The sequence below is a fragment of the Helianthus annuus genome, chromosome 2 (genome assembly GCF_002127325.2).
Source record: "Helianthus annuus cultivar XRQ/B chromosome 2, HanXRQr2.0-SUNRISE, whole genome shotgun sequence".
NCBI classification, from domain to species: domain Eukaryota; kingdom Viridiplantae; phylum Streptophyta; class Magnoliopsida; order Asterales; family Asteraceae; genus Helianthus; species Helianthus annuus.
This window is the reverse complement of record NC_035434.2, coordinates 11,964,212-11,985,522: the sequence shown is the minus strand read 5'-3', so window position 1 is coordinate 11,985,522 and position 21,311 is coordinate 11,964,212. Positions and strand designations below refer to the sequence as shown.

The window sequence follows — 21,311 nt, the reverse complement described above, 5'->3', positions numbered from 1 at the left end:
AGCCAAAAATCGGCGGTTTTGGACATTTTTATGTGTATTTATCTTGCTAAAAAAATACACATAAAAATGTGTGTGTATATATTAAACTGAAGATTACATATAAAAGAGTTAATTACTGTTTTCTTCCCTGTGGTTTGTCAAAAATCACTATTTCAGTCCATTAGTTTAAAAATTGCGATTTCAGTCCCTGTGGTTTCACTTTCTTAACCATTTCAGTCCCTGTGGTTTCACTTTCATAATCATTTCAATCCATTTATTCTGTTAGTACAGGGACTGAAATGGTTACGAGGTGGACTGAAATGGTTACGAAAGTGAAACCACAGGGACTGAAATCACAATTTTTAAACTAATGGACTGAAATAGTGTTTTTGACAAACCATAGGGACGAAAACAGTAATTAACTCCATATAAAAATCTCAATCCGATTAATAGCTAGTATGTACCACCCACTGGCCAACTAGCGCCTAGCGATTCTTACAACACTGCTTAATATCAGATAGTAGAAAATTAATGTCCGTTATCGACGATGATCTTTTTGCAGATTGTTGTGTGGAGATTCCTTCACAGATCGCATGGTTCGGCTGTGCTGGGTACAAAAAACTTTTTGTTTTGGATTGTAATTGTGCAATACATTCCTCGGTCCATCCGTATCCTACCGCTATTTTCGGAGCTCAAAAAGACCGTTGGTGTCATCACCGAAACAGCTTGGGCCGGTGCAGCTTATTATTTGGTTTGGTTTGTTCTTGCTGGCCATGTAAGTTTCTTTGATCCCATATAATTTATTTATTTTTAGAATTTTGTATAGAATGTTTCAAGCATTCAACCAAAGCATCAATTATATTTAGGTCTGTAAATGAACCGAGCGAACATGAATACATGTATGTTCGTGTTCGTTCATTTAAATTTAACTGAACACGAACATATAATCGAACACATTTTTTTTTTGTTCATGTTGGTTTATTAAGAAAATAGGCATGTTTCTGTTTGTTTATGTCCGTTCGTTTAAAACCTAAACAAACAGTTCACGAATGTAAATGAACATAAACAAACAAACAAACAAACAAACAAACTTAAATGAACATAATTTAACAAACAATAAACAACACAAATGAACATAATTAAACAAACCTAAATGGACACAAATGAACACAATTGACTAAACATAAACGGACATAAAGTAATTTTTAATATGAATTAGTGACTGATTGTGATAAATTCCATTGCAAAACCCATTTTTTATTACTAGAAAGCTCAATTACCAATTAGTTGTATTTATTTAAGTAGTTAGAAAGTTCCTTTAATGTTTAATATACATATAAATATAACTACTTATGTATTTAAATTGAAACGAACATAAACAAATGTAAATAAGCGAACATAAATGAACAAATAAAATGTGTGTTCATGTTCGTTCGTTTGCTTTGCTATTGGTGGGATTTACTGGAAGCAGCTTCTCTATTCCTGCGGGTAGAGGTAAGGCTATCTACATCTTACCCTCCTCAGATCCTACCTTTGCTTTGCTATTGGTGGGATTTAGAGTATGATGATGATGATCATGTTCGTTCGTTTGATTAAATTCCCGCCGAACAAGTTCATGAACCATGTTTCCTTGGCTGAAATTGGCATCTGGGTTGTAACAAACCGCTTCCTTGATGCCAAGGAAGCGGTTTGGAGTTACAATCCAGATGCCAAAAACCGATTAGGTAAGCTAAACTAAAAGTCATCTTGATATTGACAGATCTTTGGGGCATTCTGGTATCTGTTAGCTGTGGAACGAAAGAACTCGTGTTGGGAGCAAGCTTGTATAAAAGAAAAGAAATGTGAAATAGAGTATCTTTACTGTGGATATGAGGAATCTGAGAGCTATAAAGCTTGGATGAGTGTCAGTAAAGACATTCTTGATGAACATTGTGTTGAAAGTGAAGCTTATGGAGAATTTGATTATGGGATTTACTTAGCTGCTGTACAATCTCAAGTTGATTCCTCTGAACAGTTTATATCTAAATATTTTTACTGTTTGTGGTGGGGCTTGAGAAACTTGAGGTACAAGTTAAATTTGTTATTAACATATAATAATGCTCTAGTTATGATTATGGGTGCAAACGGGTCGAGCCGAGCCTGAGCTCAACTGGGCTTGAGCTCGAGCTAGATTAACTTATGAGAGCTCTAGCTCGGGGTCCGCTCGGATTAAGCTTTGTTTCAAAGCTTGAGCTCGGTTCGTTGGTAGTTTCTCACGCTCGAGCTCCGCTCATTTATTATCTAGTAATTAATATATTTAATAAAAATAATAGACTTCCTTAGGCTCGTAAGCTCGATAAGTGAAGCTCGGGCTCGTTTACTAAACAAGTTTATCTTTAGGTTCGGGCTCAGCTCGTAAACAAGTTTAAATACGCTTGGCTCGAATCGTTTACTAGAGAACTTTAAATAAAGGATCAATTTTGTTAAATATTAACAATAAATAAGGGATAAACGTTATTAAATATTAACAAAAACTAATATTACACTAAGGGTCGTTAAGGCTCGACGAGCCTGACGAGCTTCACATGCCAGGCTCGAGCTCGGGCTCGATAAAGAAAGGAGCTTTATTTTACGCTCAAGCTCGGCTCGGGCTTGATAAGGCTTGGCTCGTGTTGAGTTTTTTCTCGAGTAGCTCGCGAGCCGCTTGGCTCGTATGCACCCCTAACTATGATTAAAAACAATATTGTTCTGATTAAAAAAAAAAAAAAAAACTAAATCTTGAATGAAATGATTTAGCCAATTTTCAGGTTTTTTTTTACCTTGCAAGCTAGAATTGTTTAATCTCACTAGTCTGTTAATTCTCTGAGCCTCACTCATTTTTTTTTTTAATTTTGTACAATGGTGTTTAACAGTACACTCGGACAGGGGCTTGAAACCAGTACATATGCTAAAGAAATTATTTTCTCAATCATAATTGCAATTTCTGGGCTCATACTTTTTGCACTTCTCATTGGCAACATGCAGGTTAGAAAAAGGACTTCAATTTCTGCATTCATACTCCTTCAAAAGTAAATATAGATGTGGTCAAATGGATACGCTAGGCGGGTCGAGTAACGGGTCAAACGGGTTGGGATGAAAATATTGGATTTGGTCCCTATGGTTTACCAAAATTTTGGATTTGGTCCGTAGTTTTTCAGAAGTTCACGGATGGTCCCTGTGGTTTGCACTTTGTAACGCATTTAGTCATCAGTCAACAAATATAAAGGTTTTAGCATGTCCAAGTTAGGGACTAGCGTTACAAAGTGCAAACCACGGGGACCATCCACGTACTTTTGAAAAAAGTTGAGGACTAAATGCGTTACAAATAGAGATGTACAAAAAAACCGGTTTTAGGACCGAATCCGGTTTTTTGTTAACTTTTTTTTTAAAACCGGTTCTAACCTGAACGAACCGACGGTTAGTATACTGGTTAGGGATCTTGATCTTCGAAACCAGTTTATAAACCGAAACCGGTTTTAAAAAACCGTTTTTTTTGGCACAAACCGGTTATAAACCGACCCGAACCGGTTATACCAGTTTGGGTTCCCTCATGAAAAACCGGTTAAAAAACCAAACCATTTTTTTTATAAACCGTTTTTTTTTTCCCAAACAAAAATAACCAATTCGGTTAAAAACCGGACCGTTTAAAAAAAACTGATTTGTACACCTCTAGTTACAAAGTGCAAACCATAGGGACCATCTGTGTACTTTTGAAAGCTAGGGAACAAATGCAAAATTTTGGCAAACCACAGGGACCTTCCGTGTACTTTACTCTAAATATTTTAAAGATAATTGTAAAAACTATATTATTACAAAAAAAAATCTGTAAAAGTGATCACATGCATTGACTAAAATGTGAAATTTGCATATTGGAGTAATAAATCCTTTGTATGGTGATATATTCTAAAAGAGAAACATATGTTTTGGTTTTTTGATAGACATATCTTCAATCCCTTTCGGTTCGCCTAGAGGAGATGAGGATCAAAAGGCGAGACTCTGAACAATGGATGCATCATAGGTTGCTTCCTCAAGAACTCAAAGAAAGAGTACGTCGTTATGATCAGTACAAATGGGTCGAAACAAGAGGCGTAGACGAGGAGAGTTTGGTCCAAAGTCTACCAAAAGATCTTAGAAGGGACATCAAGAGACACCTTTGTTTAAATTTAGTCAAAAGGGTAGGTACATTGACCTCTTTCCAACATAAAACTCAAGTGTTAGTTATTATGATCATGACTTTGACCATGTTGACTTTTTTCCAACATGACATCAATAATCAATTGCAAGATCACCCTAACTAAACATTTCCAAAGTTTTACATTCTTATGTAGTTTGACCATATATGTTGACCTTTTTCAGGTTCCGTTGTTTGCAAATATGGATGAACGGTTACTAGACGCCATATGTGAGCGTCTTAAACCGAGTCTCTACACTGAATGCACATATGTTTTAAGGGAAGGTGACCCCGTTGACGAAATGTTGTTCATTATTCGTGGTCGGTTAGAAAGTGTCACTACTGACGGCGGTAGAAGCGGCTTTTTCAACCGCGGTTTTTTGAAAGAAGGTGACTTTTGCGGCGAAGAACTGCTTACTTGGGCCTTGGATCCAAAATCAGCAGGTAATTAGAGAAAATTGTACCAACCCATTTGAAATATTTATGTTAAGTTATTTTTCAGTTTTTTCAGTTATTTCATATGGAATAGAGTAAATTACAAGAATCGTCCTTTATGTATGTCACTTATTGCAAACTGTGTCCTTTATCTTCAATAATTACAGAAAACGTACTCGATGTTTGCAAACCCTTGCAAGTTATGTCCTTTAGCCCTAACTCAGTTAATTTTTTATGGTTAAATCTGACCAAATGAACCCCACATGAGGGTATTTTGGTCATTTTACTCTCATATGGGGTCCCTTTGGTTAGATTTAACCACAAAAATACCCTTATGTGGGGTCCATTTGGTCAGATTTAACCATAAAAATTAACTGAGTTATGGTTAAAGGACATAACTTGCAAGGGTTTGCAAACATCGAGTACGTTCTCTGTAATTATTGAAGACAAAGGACATAGTTTGCAATAAGTGACATATGTAAAGAATGATTTTTGTAATTTACTCTATGGAATATTTATGTTTTCATCCTGATTAACATGTGCAGGTAACCTACCACCATCTACTCGAACCGTAAAAGCATTAACAGAAGTAGAAGCTTTTGCGTTAATCGCAGATGAAGTAAAGTTTATCACAAGTCAATTCAGGCGAATTCACAGTCGACAAGTTCAACACACGTTTAGATTCTATTCACAGCAATGGAGAACATGGGCTGCGAGCTTTATTCAAGCGGCGTGGAGGCGCTATTCTAGACGAAAGATTCTAGAATTGCATCGGTTGGAGGAAGAAGAAGAAGATGACGAGGAATACCAAGATTACGATGATGACGATGATGAGCATGATGACAATGATATTAACGAAGAAAGCGCGTTAATTAGAGGACGCGCATCATCATCTTCATTTGGTGCTACAATGTATGCGTCAAGATTTGCGGCTAATGCCATGAAACAAGTTCAGAGGAAGCGTGGCGTGTCGACTGGCTTTATTAGTCTTCAGAAGCCTTCTGAACCGGATTTTGCTGCGGATTAAGGCGAATCATTGTTTGTTGGTTTTGTATTAAGATGGAAGTTTACTTATAAGTTATAATCGGATGCGGTTTAGATGTGAATCGTGTATGTTGTAGTCGTTTTTTGATGTAATATAGGCCCTCGAGGGTTAATGATACTTGGTTCTCCAAGCGTTGGTGAAATACGTCTTTATATGTTTTCATTACTTTTTAGGTTGTAAGGAGATTGTTTTTTATGATTTTAAGCGTAAAACACAGCGTAAAACACACATTTAGCCTAGACAATCTTCTAATAACATAATATAATCTATTTAGCCTACACAACCGCGTCCTTTACCCATGAGTTCATTTTGGCCTCTGATTTGAACAAGTGATCGATTAGATTCGCTCCAACAAGATGCAACACATCCACACACCTTTTTGCCTTTTTAGATTGTTCTTGTGCATCCGCGAGCTCTGCACGTCTCTTTCTCAAACAGATTTGGGCAGCCTTTTTAGCCGAAAGGGTGTTTGCTTTCATTTCCATAAGCAAATTGTACTCTTCACTGACCTCCTTTCTTTTACAAATGGCGTCTAGGCGAGTTTGAAGCCATGAGACATCAATGTTGACTGCCTTTATATCCGACAGCCGATTCTCTATATCTTCAAGTTTGTCAATAACATCATTGACTTGAATCCACTTGGCAACTTCACACACAGCCTCGAGGATTGGTGATCTCAAAGAATTTGTTTTGATTACACATTTGTGTGCAATGTCACCGTGTTTCTCGAAAATAGCTTCAAGAATTTTTGCAACATCCCGCTTCACTGTGTAGCCTTGGACACAAACTATGTCACTTCGACGAGATGAGAACTTTCTCACCTATGTATTAGAGAGGCGACTAAATTAGCGGGTCGGTTGGGTAATGGGTCAAACGGGCTGGGTTGACACTTTTGTTCTCCATCTGCCATGGTTGTAAAAATCCCGATTAGTCACCGATTAATCACTAATCGGAGGTTCACCGATTATTGGCCGATTAATCACTAATCGGAGGTTCACCGATTATTGGCCGATTAATTGCTGGGGCGGTCAATGGCAGTCCTATTCTGGCCAAATTTTGGTGAGACGTCGGCCAAATTTCGACCAAACCTTATTAATTCCTTCCAGATACTTAAAAAAATTGGGTTACTGAGGGGTTAAAACATGTCTACTTTAGAAAACTACATATAAAAATGTATGTGTATATATATAACTAAAAATTACATATAAAAATCTCGATCCGATTAATTTCGATTAATCCCTATTAATCCCGATTAATCGCTAGTCGGTACCCCACTGCCCGACTAGCGCCTAGCGACTCTGACAACATTTCTGCTTTCTTATTAACTTTTTCTATTTGCATTCTTCATGTTTTACTTTCAAGTTGTCGAAATAGTATTTGTGTTTAAGCACTTACAAGGTAGAAAATGTTTAAAAATAAGCAAAGTACAGCAAAAAAACTAGTGTGCATGACTTACTATCACATCTTTAGGCGGTTCAGATCGGTTACAATGGCTAAGGTTAGCTGATAATCCAGACAGTGACCGAGCACCCGATGGGCCAATGGGCATGTTCACATTTTGGTCAATATCAGCTTGAACTTCACCGGTTTGACCTTTATCAAATTCAATTTGAGTTACCATTTCAACTTGAACTTCAACATATTGAGTTGACTGATTGTCCTCTTCAACGTCATCATTCAAACACGGTCCATTGTCACACATGGAACTCTCGAGATCAACTAAATAATCCGTGGTAACATATTTTATAGCCGGTGTTATTGCTTTTTCAGGGCTACATTTCAGTTGTTGCCCGTGTGCGTATAAAACCTGTTGTGTTAGGAAAATCATGTTAATTTATTTGCGTTAAAACGCAAGTCAACAACTTATTATGCAGTTAATGCGGTAAAATATCGGATATCAGTAAAGGACCATAAATATAGGTTATCTCGGAGAGAGTAAAGGACCATATTTGAAATATAGGTTATCTCGGTGAGATATCAGTGGGATATCGGTAATTTAATATAATGCAGAATTTATATATATAGCAATTTAACACCAATAATTCAGTGATATATCGGTTATATCTAAATATCGGTGATATATCGGTTATATCGGTCAATATCGCCGATAATATCGGTACCGATATTTGACACCAATATTTTACTAAGGGACCGATATATCACCGATATCTCACCGATATTAACTGCATAGAACTTATATAAACAGTAAACAAACGTACCGCAAGAAAAGTCAAAGGGCCATTATAAGGCTCTGTACCATTCCATTCCTCTTTCGTTCTCTTCAGGCAAGTTATGACGTAACTACACCAATCCATGTTAGATATGTCGCCTTCATTCATAATCGATGCGAGAAATTTATGATTGACGGCTAAATTCTTGGTACATTCACCAATGATCGAGTTGAAGACAACAAGGAAGTTAAGCTTGAAAAGCGTTCCGCCTTTTCTATACGATTTAAGCTTTTCAATCACGTGTTCGAAACTTATTTTCTCCTGAATGAACTGTTTCCTCCATTCTTTAGGGTGCAAACAAGCCGAGCCGAGCCCGAGCTCGGCCAGGCTCGAGCTCGATTAACTTATGAGAGCTCGGGCTCGAGCTCGGCTCAGGCTCGGCTCGTTTATTATCTATTAATTAATATATTAAATAAAAATAATATAAATAATAGACTTTTTAGGCTCGCGAGCTCGATAAGCGAAGCTCGGGCTCGGGCTCGTTTACTAAATAAGCTTATTTTTAGATTCGAGATAGGCTTGTAAACAAGTTTAAATAAGCTCGGCTCGACTTGGCTCGTTTACACTAAGGCTCGACGAGCCTATTGAGCTTCACATGCGAGGCTCGAACTCGGGCTCGATAAACAAACGAGCTTTATTTTATGCTCAAGCTCGATAAGGCTCGAGCTCGATAAGGCTCGGCTCGTTTCGAGCTTTTTCTCGAGCCGATCTCGAGTAGCTCGCGAGCCGCTCGGCTCGTTTGCACCCCTTCATGAAGAATTTCTTCTCTAATAGCATCTTTTTTTGACAACCTTCGCTTTTCAGAGACCGTAATTTTCCCCATAGGCACTCCGAAAACATCATGAACCTTTGAAGGCGTGACTTTGATTATACGGTTGCCAACGTTTAACTCGTTTCTTTTATAATCATAGTTGACCAACAACCAGTACGCTAATCTTCTTGGTATGTCGGGTATGCTAAAGGATTTTAAAGATTCAAATCCCATATCTCTTATATCAGAAATCTGAGCATCGGTCAACCCTTGTAACGCCCAACACAAGTTTTTTGGCTCGTTTCTCGTTTTAATTTCCGTGTTTGTGTATGGTACAAATGGTTGTCTATCCATTCCTGATCGTTGGTTTAAGCTTCTTCTTAACTGGCGTCCGGAAGCCTATCGATCAGAAAGAAAGCATTGCAAATGTTACAAGTTTTGAACTCACACGATGATTTCGATAACATGTTAAAAGTGTTGAACTCACACAATGATTTCGTTAACATGTTATTCCTTCCTCCACACTTTTAACAACAAGATTCAAGTACGGAATTTAAACGAGCAGATCGTGAGTTACTTTAGATCGATTCGCTAAAAGCTTAAATCTAGTCAGGCTCGCAAGCCTACACAAGCCTATTATTTATATAAATTTTATTTAATATATATTTAGCTATGTAGTTAATATCCCGATATATCAACCGATATATCAGTGATATATCGGTTATCGGTCACCTGCCGAGATAGCGGTACAAAATATTGGTCAGAATATCAGTACCGATAATATCAGCGATATTGTCCGATATTTGACCGATAGAGGACCGATATTTGATCAATAAATCACCGATTTTCCCGATATCAGTACCATTCTTCTTATTTCTACTGTTCATTTTTCTTCTTATTGCTGTTATTAGTGTTTTAAGTCTTAATCGTTAGTTGTTACTGTTAAATATTAGTGTTTTAAGTCTTAGTCAGTTCTTACTTGTTACAATTGTTAGTGTTAAATTGCTATATATATAAATTTAGCATGATATTAAAATTACCGATATCCCACCGTGATAATCAATATCTCAAATATCGGTCCTTGACTAATATCCGATATTTTACCGCATTAACTACTTAGATATTTAGATAACAAATAGTAAATGAGCTGAGCCGAGCTCGAACTCTAGAAATAGAGCTCAAAACGAGTTCTCGCAAACTAAACGAGTTGAGCTCTGTTTCTAGAGTTCGAGCTCGCCTTGCGAGGCTCATATATATTAAATAAAATTTATATAAATAATAAGCTTGTTGTGCAGGCTTGGGAGCCAACCCTGGATCAAGTGACAGAGACAAAAATTGTGATGATTTGATTAAAAAAATCTAAACAATTATTAGCACACACAAACACAAACATTTTCTGAATTCATTCATGATCAGATCACAAAAAAAAAATAATAATAAAATAAAATAACAGATTTAGGGTTAGGATCCATACCATATTTGAGTAGGTGTTTGAAGATGAATTGCTGAGTCAAGATACACAAGAACGGTAGCTGAAGGTCGTCTTTGATGTTGTTGGTGCGGTGGTTGTGGGTGGCGCGTGGGCGCGTGGGGTTTTAAGAGTTTCAACTTGCAAGGACTAGAGTTTCTCTCAACTGTAAAATGTAAACTAGTAATGGTAAATGAAAAGTAAAAGTAATCTAAAATTTCTAGAGTAAAATTTCAAAATGGTTTCTGTGTGTAGTCTACTTTTCTACTTCAGTTTAAAAATAATTTTTTTTTATTTAGGTTCCTAAGATTTTATTTTTTATTTTTTTGTAATTCTTAGTTAATCGATAAACTGGGTTAAAATTTTCTGTTAACTTCTCATCTTTTTGTCGTTTTCCTCATTTAAACGAAGAGTATAGTCGTCATTTTATACCATAATATATTTTAATTAAATAAGAAAAACGACAAAAGGGAGGAGTAGTTAACTGAAAATGCTAACCCAATTTGTCAATTGGATGAAAATGACAACAAAAATAAACCTCAGAGGCCTAAAAACGAAAAATTTCATTTTAGACTGAAATAGCAAAAATGACTTAAAGTCAGAGACCATTTTAACATTTTACTTAAATTTCTATGTTAGTAATTGTTTTAGTTTACAAACTAAACCCTACACTACAAAACATTACCAAAATTCTGTGAGTAGATACGAGAAATGTCACACCCCCAAATTCCACAAACGGAGTATCACCGCAGAAGGCATGACTGACCAGGATCCAGCCACCAATCATATTGAACAATGTAATTAAGTAAATAAACGTCTAAACCAAACAATGTAATTGGTATCAAAACAATTCAACAAAGATTAAGTTATCAGCGGAAGCATTAAGTTCAAAACCATAATAAAGTCTAAAAGTTCACAAGTTTAACATGGAACTCAACAGTCCATGTCCCACAACGACCTATTCCTCATGTGCAAGCTCCATCTAAGCACCTAACGACCTGCAAGACATATAGTAACGAATCAACAACAAAGTTGAGCGAGTTCACAGTTGGGTGTTCGTTTTAGTGTTGTTCCAAAAACCATAGTTATGTTTCAAAAACCACAAGTTTAACCAGTTCCTTGTTTCCCAAACCTTAATCAGTGGGGGTTTCCCCATGTAATCCACTAGACCCCTTACCATATCGACTATTGACTGTAGTTATGTTTATGTGCCCTGCGTCAATGTCTATCATCATTGACTAGTGCCAAAGTCCATTAGTCCACGCCCGTCCTCTGCGGCACGGTGTGAGGCTTGTCAAACCTAATAGCGCTATTTAACTAATGACCCGTTCTCCATTGGCCCGGCGATTAAGTCGATATAAAAATGAGGGACTTAATGATAGAGTTTTGTCTAGTGTAAATGTTGTCACCCTTCAGTTAAGAGGGTGGGAGTACGTGTCAATAAGAACACGCAGGTTTCAATGTTGTCACCCTTCAACAAAGAGGGTGGGAGTACGTATTCTACCCAAGGAGAATACGCAGGTTTCCTCAGTATATCTTAATTTTCGTTGTTTGTGTATGGTACAAATGGTTGTCTATCCATTCCTGATCGTTGGTTTAAGCTTCTTAACTGGCGTCCGGAAGCCTATCGATCAGAAAGAAAGCATTGCAAATGTTACAAGTTTTGAACTCACACGATGATTTCGATAACATGTTTACAACAATTTTTAACTAGAGAATGACAAAACTTGTGAGATATCAAATCTGATTCTATTCATTGTTACATTCATAATTTCATTTGATGCAATTTAGTCAGTGTTGGGAGTTCTAAGCCCACACTAACATCATCCTCATCATCATAAGTCATAAGTCCTAGCAAATAAAAATAATATCATTATAACTTAACATGTCTAAATTCCAACTATAGCTTAAACACGCGCGGGAAGGTCTGCGCTGGTAGCCTACTATTTATATAATTTTAATTTAAATTTACTTACACAATAGTAAAGTAATTATCATATATTCAAAATTATTAAGGATATATATAAATTAGTCGATAAATAATAAAATGAGCTCGAGCCTGAGCTTTCGGAAAGTAAACAAGTTGAGCTCAAGTTTAGGCAAGCTGCTCAACTAGTTTAAAACCCTAGATCCAAGTGACACAAAATGTGATGATTTAATAAGGCAAGTAGCAATAATATGTGAAATTCATCATTCTAAACTATTATTAGTACATACAAATACATACATTTTGTGATTAGATCGCAAATTAAGAAGAAACAGTAGATTTAGGGTTAGGAATACCATAAGTGTTTGAAGATGACTTGTTGATTCAAGACACACAACAACGGTGGCTGAAGGTGGCGTTTGATGTGAGCAGAGTTGGTGGTGCGGTGGTTGTGGGTGGCGCGTGGGCGCGTGGTTGAGAGTTGCAATAACAGGGGGTTTCTGAAACTGTAAAATGTAAACTACTATAGTAACTGGTAAGGGTAAATATTGAATTAATAACAAGGTAAGATAAAATTTCGAGTAAAATGCCAAAATTATTCATGAGGTTTGGTTATTTTTTTCTTTTTCATCTAAAATAATAATTATTTTGTGACTGTATCATAAGGTTTGATTTTTTTTGTGATTTTCATCTGAATCACTAACTCGGTTTTAAATGTATTGTTAACTCATGGATGATTTTGCCAATTCCAAACCTCAGGGGTGATTTTGATAAGGGTTATTGGATTTTAATAATCCTAAGTTTCACCAGTTGGCCGATAATAATCCCAGCTTTAAAAATTCCCTCCAATAATCCCAACTTATAAAAGTTTGGCCGCCATTGATCCTTTTCTAACATAGGTGCACTTAAATCAATTAAGGAGTCTCGAGGTGTAATTGAATCTATTGAGGACACCAAATTCTTATACTTGTAAAAGTTTGGCCGCCATTATTAGCGCAATTATATATATATATATATATATATATATATATATATATATATATATATATATATATATAGAGAGAGAGAGAGAGAGAGAGAGAGAGTAGGGTTCCTACGGAAAGTGTGTTTTTCCTAGAAAGTCTAGGAAGCGATCTTGTCAATCCGATTGGTGTGTTTAAGGGTTGAGATTAAATCAATGGCAATCTTGTAATAATTAACTATATTTAATAGATTGTTTTAAATGAGTAGGGGCAATTTCGTCCTTATGTGTGTTTTAAACCAATCAAAAATAACCGTCAGAGATATCACATCTCCTTAATACACGCCAATTTCCCTCTCTCTCTCTCTTTCTCTCTCTAAACCCAAATTCGGAAACCCCCAAAATCATACCAAAAATACCTAAAATCATGGATGAATATAAGAGATTTTCCTTGTTCCATATACGTAAGATCAAGCTTTCATTGTACTGCGTGTTTTACAAAGCGATTACGGGTGATTCTTGTTTGTAATTGACGGTATTTTGCTGGTTGCAGGGAAGAGATTCAAAAAGCAGGAAACTTTGGAAAGGATAGATAGCAGCGGAACAGTTACCGGAAGCCGATCGAAAGCTGGGGCGAAATCTGCTGATGTTAAACACATTTGTATGAATCTGCTTGCTGTTAAAACACAGCTGTATGAATCTGAATTGCTGTTAAAACACAGATGTATGAATCTGAATGATAAAACACATTTGTATGAATATGCTTGCTATTAAAACACAGCTGTATGAATCTGAATGATAAAACACATTTGTATGAATCTGCTTGCTGTTAAAACACAGTTGTATGAATCTGAATGCTAAAACACAACTGTATGAATCTGCTTGCTGTTAAAACACATTTGTATGAATCTGCTTGCTGTTAAAACACACCTATATGAATCTGAATGCTAAAACACAACTGTATGAATCTGCTTGCTGTTAAAACCATTGTTGTAAAACAAGGTCTCCAAGGCCGAGTAGTCCCCGAGTAGTCGCTACAAGGTAGGTTGCCGAGGCGACTAACTTCAACTCCGACTAATTACTCGGAATCGATCAAATGCGGTCAACATCGGCCAAAATCGAATCTAGTAGGTCAACTCGGGCCGAGTTTGACTTAAAATAAAATAAAACATAATTTCTATGCCTATCATATTAAAGAATGAATATCAATTTCACGTATTTTGTTATAAATATTAGTAAATTTATGTTATTTGACATGTATTTAATTTCCGAAAACTAATTTCTTTATAATTTGGCATGTCCGAGTACTCCCCATGTACTCTCCGCCTAGGCTGAGTACTCTCAACTCCCCGGTCGACCGACTCGGGAGCGCCTAGCGACTTTTGCAACCATGGTTAAAACACAACTGTATGAATCTGAATGCTAAAACACAACTGTATGCATCTGCTTGCTGTTAAAACACAACTGTTTGAATCTGAATGCTAAAACACAACTGTATGAATTTGGTTGCTGTTAAAACACAGCTGTATGAATATGAATGCTAAAACACAACTGTATGAATCTGCTTGCTGTTAAAACACGACTGTATGAATCTGAATAATAAAACACAGCTGTATGAATCTGCTTGCTGTTAAAACACATCACCAAGAACAAACTGTTAAAACACAGTACCAAGAACATGCTGATAGATTCCAACAAGAAAAAGAAGGAATGATTGATATTATGTGAGATCAGAAATCGAAAACAAAAAATTCCGAAATTTATGTATAGTTAGTTGTTGAAGATAATTTCCTAAAATAAAAATAGATTGTGAAATTACATAAATGCCCTTTTAGATAAAATCCTTCAATGCCACATGTCGCGTTCTTATTGCTTCCTAGACTTTCTAGGAAAAACACACTTTCCACCCAACTCCTACTATATATATATATATATATATATATATATATATATGGTTGGGCTATATAGAAAACCCTATCTATATAAAAAACCCTAGAAAACCCAACCTCCCGACATTTTTTTTTTGGAAAAAAATAACACATGTAATATACATGTTTTTAAGACTTTTGGGCCAAAAAAATCAAAAAAGCGCCGAAGGGATAATTTAAAAAAAAAAATTTCAGCAATTTCTGACTTTTTTGCCTAACACATGTTAGGCACTGAAATTTGTTTATTTTAAAAAAAAATTCCTTCGGCGCTTTTTTGTTTTTTTTTGGCCCAAAACACTCTAAAACATGTACATTACATGTGTTATTTTTTTCAAAAAAAAAAATGTCGGGAGGTTGGGTAAAAATGGGTGGAGATTTGGGTTTCCAGAGTTTTCTACCTAAATGAGGGTTTTCTGTCTAGCATTGTCATATATATATATATATATATATATATATAAACCCTTAATTGATACAAAACCATATTTCATCAAAAAATACAAAGTCTTGGGTTTATTTAACTAAAAATTTCAAGAGTTGATTACACAAATGGGTCCTGTGGGTTATACCTAATTTCGCCTTTGGGTACTAACTTTATTTTTTAACAGGTTTAGGTTCTATGGTTTCAATTTTGTAACACCTTTGAGTACTAACACCAAAATTAGTTAATTAATGACTAAAATACCCTTGCATTTTTTTAGTTTATCAATGTAACACATTTGGGTATTAACACCTAATTTTATTTAACTTTAAATCAATTTTACAAAATTTATTTATTTTTTTTATTTTCATCTTTTTATTATATCTCTTAATTAACATAAACTCTATTTATTTTTTTATTTACATATTTTTATTAAATTTCTTATTTAACATAAAATCTATTTGTTACACCAGTATTTTTTTAAATAGATATTTTAAATAAAATCTTCTAGCTATATAGTTTTATGTAAATTAAATTCCTTACTCGTTTTAAATAATGTAAACCTTACTCGTTTTCAATTTTGGATTGAAATGATTGATAATAATAAATATCTTTCATGTAAAAAAATTTAAGCCTTTTTTTAACTCGTTTTTTTTTTCATTTACATTTTACTATTTTAGAAAGATATTTAATTTACATAAAACTATATAGCTAGGTATTTTAGATAAAATTATATAGCTAGGTATTTTAGATAAAACTAAAAAAATTTAAGCCTTTTTTAACTCGTTTTTTTGTAAAAAAGATATTTAATTTACAAAAAACTATATAGCTAGTAGATTTTACTAGTGCAACTAGTAGATTTTACGTAAATTAAATATCTTTCTAAAATAGTAAAATGTAAATGAACAAAAAAAGTTAAAAATGGCTTATTTTTTTTACATGAAAGATATTTATTATTATTCTTATTCTTATTATTATTATTATTATTATTATTATTATTATTGTTATTATTATTATTATTATTATTTTTATCAATCATATATATCCAAAATTGAAAACGAGTAAGGTTTGCCTTATTTAAAACTAGTAAGAAATTTAATTTACATAAAGCTATATAGCTAGTAGATTTTATTTAAAAAATCTGTTTAAAAAAATACTGGTGTAACAAGTAGATTTTATGTTAAATAAGAAATTTAATAAAAATATGAAAATAAAAAAAATAAATAGACTTTATGTTAATTAAGAGATATAATAAAAAGATGAAAATAAAAAAAAATAAATAGATTTTGTAAAATTGATTTAAACTTAAATAAAATTAGGTGTTAGTACCCAAATGTGTTATTGATAAACTTAAAAAAATGCAAGGGTATTTTGGTCATTAATTAAGTAATTTTGGTGTTAGTACCCAAAGGTGTTACAAAATTGAAACCATAGAACCTAAATCTGTTAAAAAATAAAGTTAGTACCCAAAGGCGAAATTAGTTATAAACCACAGGACCCATTTGTGTAATTAATTCAAATTTCAAACATACACTTAAGCTCCATATCACAAATCAACACCAAAATAATTATCAACATATCATCCAAAATTTCGGCTAAGCATACATATATACATATAACATATGCATTTTTTAATCTAAGACTTCATATGATCATCATCACAACTTCCACAAAAATCATCACTTAACACACCACCTAAACATAATATTACACCTTTTAGACACTTCAAGATTCATCCAAACATCCTCATTATTTTTGGCCATAAATATTGTAGTATTATACACTTCACTTTTTAGACACTTTATCATATACATTTATTTTAGTCCAAAAACACTAAATTACTATGTTCATCTAACACCAAGAATCATCATATCACGATCATCATCTACACCTTTTTAACACACTTTAATCTAACCATAAAATCATCAATCACCAACACTATATTTATGACACAAAATCCATCATCTAGTCATATTATGATTCCTATTTTAAACCATAGATTCGTTCCTTTTTATATAAAAAAAATCTAATAGTCATTTTGTTTCATGAAACACCACTTGCACATACTAGACTTTTATTGAAGATAAAAAGAAAATATGAACAAGATTTCTTACTACTAGTTCAAGACCTGGCATAAAAAATGTGCAAGAAAAGATGGTATATTTGAAGCTCCAATCCAAGATAAGCTCAAAGAATCTTCTTAAACTTCCATTCTTAGCACTAATAAGCCTTGAATTTTTGTTTGATAAATGAAAAAAAGTGATAAGGGTTTTGTGTTTAAGATGGGCCTTTAGTTTAGATGAGAAGGGTGTAGTGAGAGTTTAGTTGAAAGAAAATAGAAAATGGTTTGTGTTCCTTTAGGGTTGGCCGTGGCTTTTAGGAGCAAGAAGAAAAGTGCTATTAGTTTTGTTTAGTTTAAGGTTGAAGGTAATTGTGAGTAGATAATAGTTGGCAAGATAATCACACCACATCACCACAAATGAGTGGTGTGAGTTTGGGCTCTGGGATGCGCAGACACAACCCGGGGGGGGGGGGGGGGGGGGGGGGGGGTCACACACATTAGTGACATGTAGTTGGGTGAATTTTGATAGTATAAGATTCTCAAAAAGAATAGCAACCCGACAACTACGTGATAAACACAACAAATATTATAAATGTAGTTTTTATTATATGTTTTTATTTATTTTCACACCGAACAATTAGGGCATGTTTGGCTAGGCTTTTCCAACCTAACTTATAACTTATTGACTTAATTAAAAAGCTAAGAAGGAGTTTTAGTATTTAGCAAACCTAAAAGTCATTTTCAAAATGACTTTTTGATAAGGAGAAAAAGTCATCAAAAAGTCATTTTTGAGAAGTTAGAATGTTGTGACTTTTTGAACCAACTTATTGACTTGTTAGCTTTTAATCATTTTACATCAATAAGCTAAGCCAAACACTTTTTAAAAAACAAATTATTAACTTATTAGCTTTTTCCACCTTATAAGCAAATCCAAACACTTTTTTAAAAACTTTTTTTTTTCAAAAAGTAATAAGTCAATAAGTCATTTTCACAAAAGTCCTTTTTAGGTAAAATAAGCTTAGCCAAACATGCCGTTAATAATGCTAAGACCATGCGTAGTCGTTGGGGTGAATAATGCCTCACCCTTGGGCGTTTTGCGCCATGTGGCAGCCCAGTCAGCAACGAGTCATTTTTCTAAAATGGGTGTAGTGGGGGTATGAGTATTATGTTAAAAGGGATGTAAAGAATTAAAAAAATAAAAAAAAAACTATGAAAAAGTTGATTGGCTAAACAAGAAAAGGGTTAGATGTGATTGGCCCGTCAAATGGGGCTTGGGTGTGCTTTTAAAAACGCCTGGGAACCAAAAACCACAAAACACGCCCATGGGGGCGGCCTTGCCGGCGTTTTGGGGCGGGATTGGGCGGGATTGAGGGCAAAAAACGCCCATTACGCTTGGTCTAATACTTTAGTGTTCCAGGCATATTGGAATTTGGAACAATGTTAGTACGTTATAGTGTACCGTATAATCACCAACGTCCGTTTTTTTACACCTTTACCGCTTCGCGATAAATTAATTTTTTTGGATACCAAATGCAGTACCATGCATTTACCCGGACTTTGCTAGACTTACGGACTCGATTATTATATAGTTGAGTCAATTTTTGCATAAAAATAATGTATAAATAGTGATTAGATTGTACGGGTTAATCTGAAAAATTGGCGGTTGTCACATAATAAACATTCTAGGACAATGACTAAGTATGTTGAGCATTAATCACTTGTACACTAAGACATCATTTACTTATACCTGTTAATCTACACGTTAATACTGACCATGACAACTATCGAAACGTCGACAAAAATGAGTAGGTCGTCACAGTACTTTTGATTTTTTTTAAACATTATACTTTATAATATATGATAAGAATACGTAAAAGAATTATAAGTTTGTTGTGGATGGGGAAAAATGTAACTAATTACCCATAATTGTGTTAAAACTTAAAGATTTAAGTGTAATAAGATGAGGAACTAAAAGAGTTAAATGCCATTTTAGTCCCTGTGGTTTGGGCCATTTTGCCAGTTTAGTCTTAAGGTTTCATTTTTAACCTGTGGGTCCAAAAAGGTTTCACAATTGCCATTTTAGTCCACCGGGTTAACTTCATCCGTTTTTTTTGTTAACGAGAAGGCCAATTCGGTCATTTTATATGACTGAATTGCCCTTTTAGTTACTGTCATTTTCATCCCTGTGGTTTGTTCATTTCTGTCATTTCAGTCCAATTTTTAAAAATGCGTCATTTTCCTCCCCGACGTTCTAGAAACATGCCATTTCAGTCCAAAAAGGTAGCGCCTTACACGTATTTTTAAGCAAATTAATTTGTAAAGATTAGCCAATTCAATATGAATAAAAGAAATTATATTTTCTAGCACGTAGAATATAATTTTAAATTGCTTATCCAAATTTTAATTGATAGTTATCTTTAAGCAAATTAATTAGTAAAGATACTATCCAATTCCTTTAATTATCTTTTAGCATGTAGAATATAATTTTAAATTACATATGTAAATTTTAATTGATAGTTATCTGAATTTAAAAAAAATAAGTAGAGATAAATAGAAAAATACATTTTTTAGGCGGGAAAACTCTATGGAAATCACCCCAGAGAATGACACGTGTCTTTAATAGGTTTACTTTATTATATGTATAGATATGTTAAAAAAACGGAGAATTGCATGTATCCATTTTCCTAAGAAATTGTATATATTTATTAAAACAACAAGTTTTCAATACATAACTAGTTTAATACCCGTCCGTTAGACGGCTTACGCTAACAACGTAACAAACAAAGATAATGTATATTGAGGGTGTTCGGGAACGCTTCTCATTTTCTTCTTTTCCATATCATTTTTTGAAAAGGTTGCAACCATCTAACTTTTCCTTTTCTTCTTTTCAAACCACTAAAACTCATTCTCAAAACACATTATCCAAACACTACAAAAATAACCTATTAACTTTTAAGATAAAACTGATAGAGTGGTAAAACATGAAATGGTGTCATTTTAATGAAAAAGTAAACGATAGGCAACATTGATGAAAAAGTAAACGATAGGCAATATTGGGGGAAAGTGTAATAACATTCAAACATGATTGGTTTACTGCCTATATTTTTTCAGCTTTTGGGTCGTCCTCTTTAACCTCAAAGGTGACCTCTTTTCGACCTGTTGATGTTTTTACATGACAACAATCCAACCAATTAAAAAACTGAACATAACCACAAACAAATAAGTTTAGAAAGTCAAGAGGATGCATGTTAAGTAATACATAAAATATTTATAAGTTGGATATGGCGGTTTCGCATCACCCATATTTTCAGTTTTCAAAAAATACGCTAAATCCATCTAAAGATCTGGGAGTTTCTCGAGAAGATTAGCAGGCTAGTATTTAGAAAATAAACGTCATATATAATGAAAAAAATTATAAAGCATTATTAGGTTAAACATTATATTCTTTTTTGCTCTGATGCAAAAATGGCTAGAACATGGGTAGTATACCCGTCTGGTGGACGGATTTTTTAGCGTCATAATGATATAAGTTTATTTATTTACATTTACATATATAATATTAACTCACCAAGGTGCCCGTCCTACTACGTGAGTAGCGTCACGTACATATTTTCTTCCTTAATGAATGCAAATTGTCCATGTGCACTATACACGGAATTAATGTTAGTAAAAGTGATATTAGTACAAAACATATAGGACTTTTGGTGGGGTGGAAAAGGTTAGGGAAAATATAAAAGTGTATGTATAAGATAACTTTTCATTTTATTAACTTATTATATATTAATATAAGTAGGTCTTTTTTGGGTAAAGGAAATATAAGTAGGTCTTTAATTGTTAGTGTGAGTTTTATATTTTTATAATTATAGTACATTTAAAATAATATAATTTTAAAAATATTGGCTCCTATCATGCTAATG

At 34.1% G+C, this 21,311-nt stretch overlaps 2 protein-coding genes across 3 annotated transcripts; one reads left to right on the top strand and one right to left on the bottom strand.

Annotated features, from left to right (window-relative positions):
* Positions 1-1,727: 1,727 nt before the first annotated feature.
* On the top strand, positions 1,728-5,709 carry LOC118483708 (putative cyclic nucleotide-gated ion channel 8). Its single transcript, XM_035979204.1, has 5 exons — positions 1,728-2,043; positions 2,871-2,982; positions 3,936-4,172; positions 4,354-4,612; positions 5,149-5,709. The coding sequence occupies exons 1-5, from the start codon at positions 1,877-1,879 to the stop codon at positions 5,628-5,630; spliced, it is 1,257 nt and encodes a 418-aa protein (XP_035835097.1). The 5' UTR covers positions 1,728-1,876; the 3' UTR covers positions 5,631-5,709.
* An 82-nt stretch (positions 5,710-5,791) lies between these two features.
* LOC110910805 lies at positions 5,792-10,284 on the bottom strand. 2 transcript variants are annotated; one of them, XM_035979208.1, is made up of 3 exons: positions 10,105-10,284; positions 7,105-7,455; positions 5,792-6,469 (listed from the first exon to the last, which is right to left on the bottom strand). In XM_035979208.1, the coding sequence occupies exons 1-3, from the start codon at positions 10,105-10,107 to the stop codon at positions 5,924-5,926; spliced, it is 900 nt and encodes a 299-aa protein (XP_035835101.1). In that variant the 5' UTR covers positions 10,108-10,284; the 3' UTR covers positions 5,792-5,923. The 2 variants fall into 2 exon arrangements, with proteins under 2 accessions (XP_035835101.1, XP_022011090.1); XM_022155398.2 differs by lacking the exon at positions 10,105-10,284 and adding an exon at positions 7,868-8,250.
* Between the last annotated feature and the right edge of the window lie 11,027 nt (positions 10,285-21,311).

Bases quoted from the DNA above. Each gene is read 5' to 3' on its own strand.
- LOC118483708 (XM_035979204.1), top strand. From the start codon at position 1,877: ATGAGTGTCAGTAAAGACATTCTTGATGAACATTGTGTTGAAAGTGAA. The intron at 2,983-3,935 runs GTTAGAAAAAGG...GTTTTTTGATAG, and splicing joins TTCTCATTGGCAACATGCAG to ACATATCTTCAATCCCTTTC. The intron at 4,613-5,148 runs GTAATTAGAGAA...TAACATGTGCAG, and splicing joins CTTGGATCCAAAATCAGCAG to GTAACCTACCACCATCTACT.
- LOC110910805 (XM_022155398.2), bottom strand. From the start codon at position 7,987: ATGAATGAAGGCGACATATCTAACATGGATTGGTGTAGTTACGTCATA. The intron at 7,456-7,867 runs GTACGTTTGTTT...CTAACACAACAG, and splicing joins GCCCTTTGACTTTTCTTGCG to GTTTTATACGCACACGGGCA. The intron at 6,470-7,104 runs GTAAGTCATGCA...TCTAATACATAG, and splicing joins AACCGCCTAAAGATGTGATA to GTGAGAAAGTTCTCATCTCG.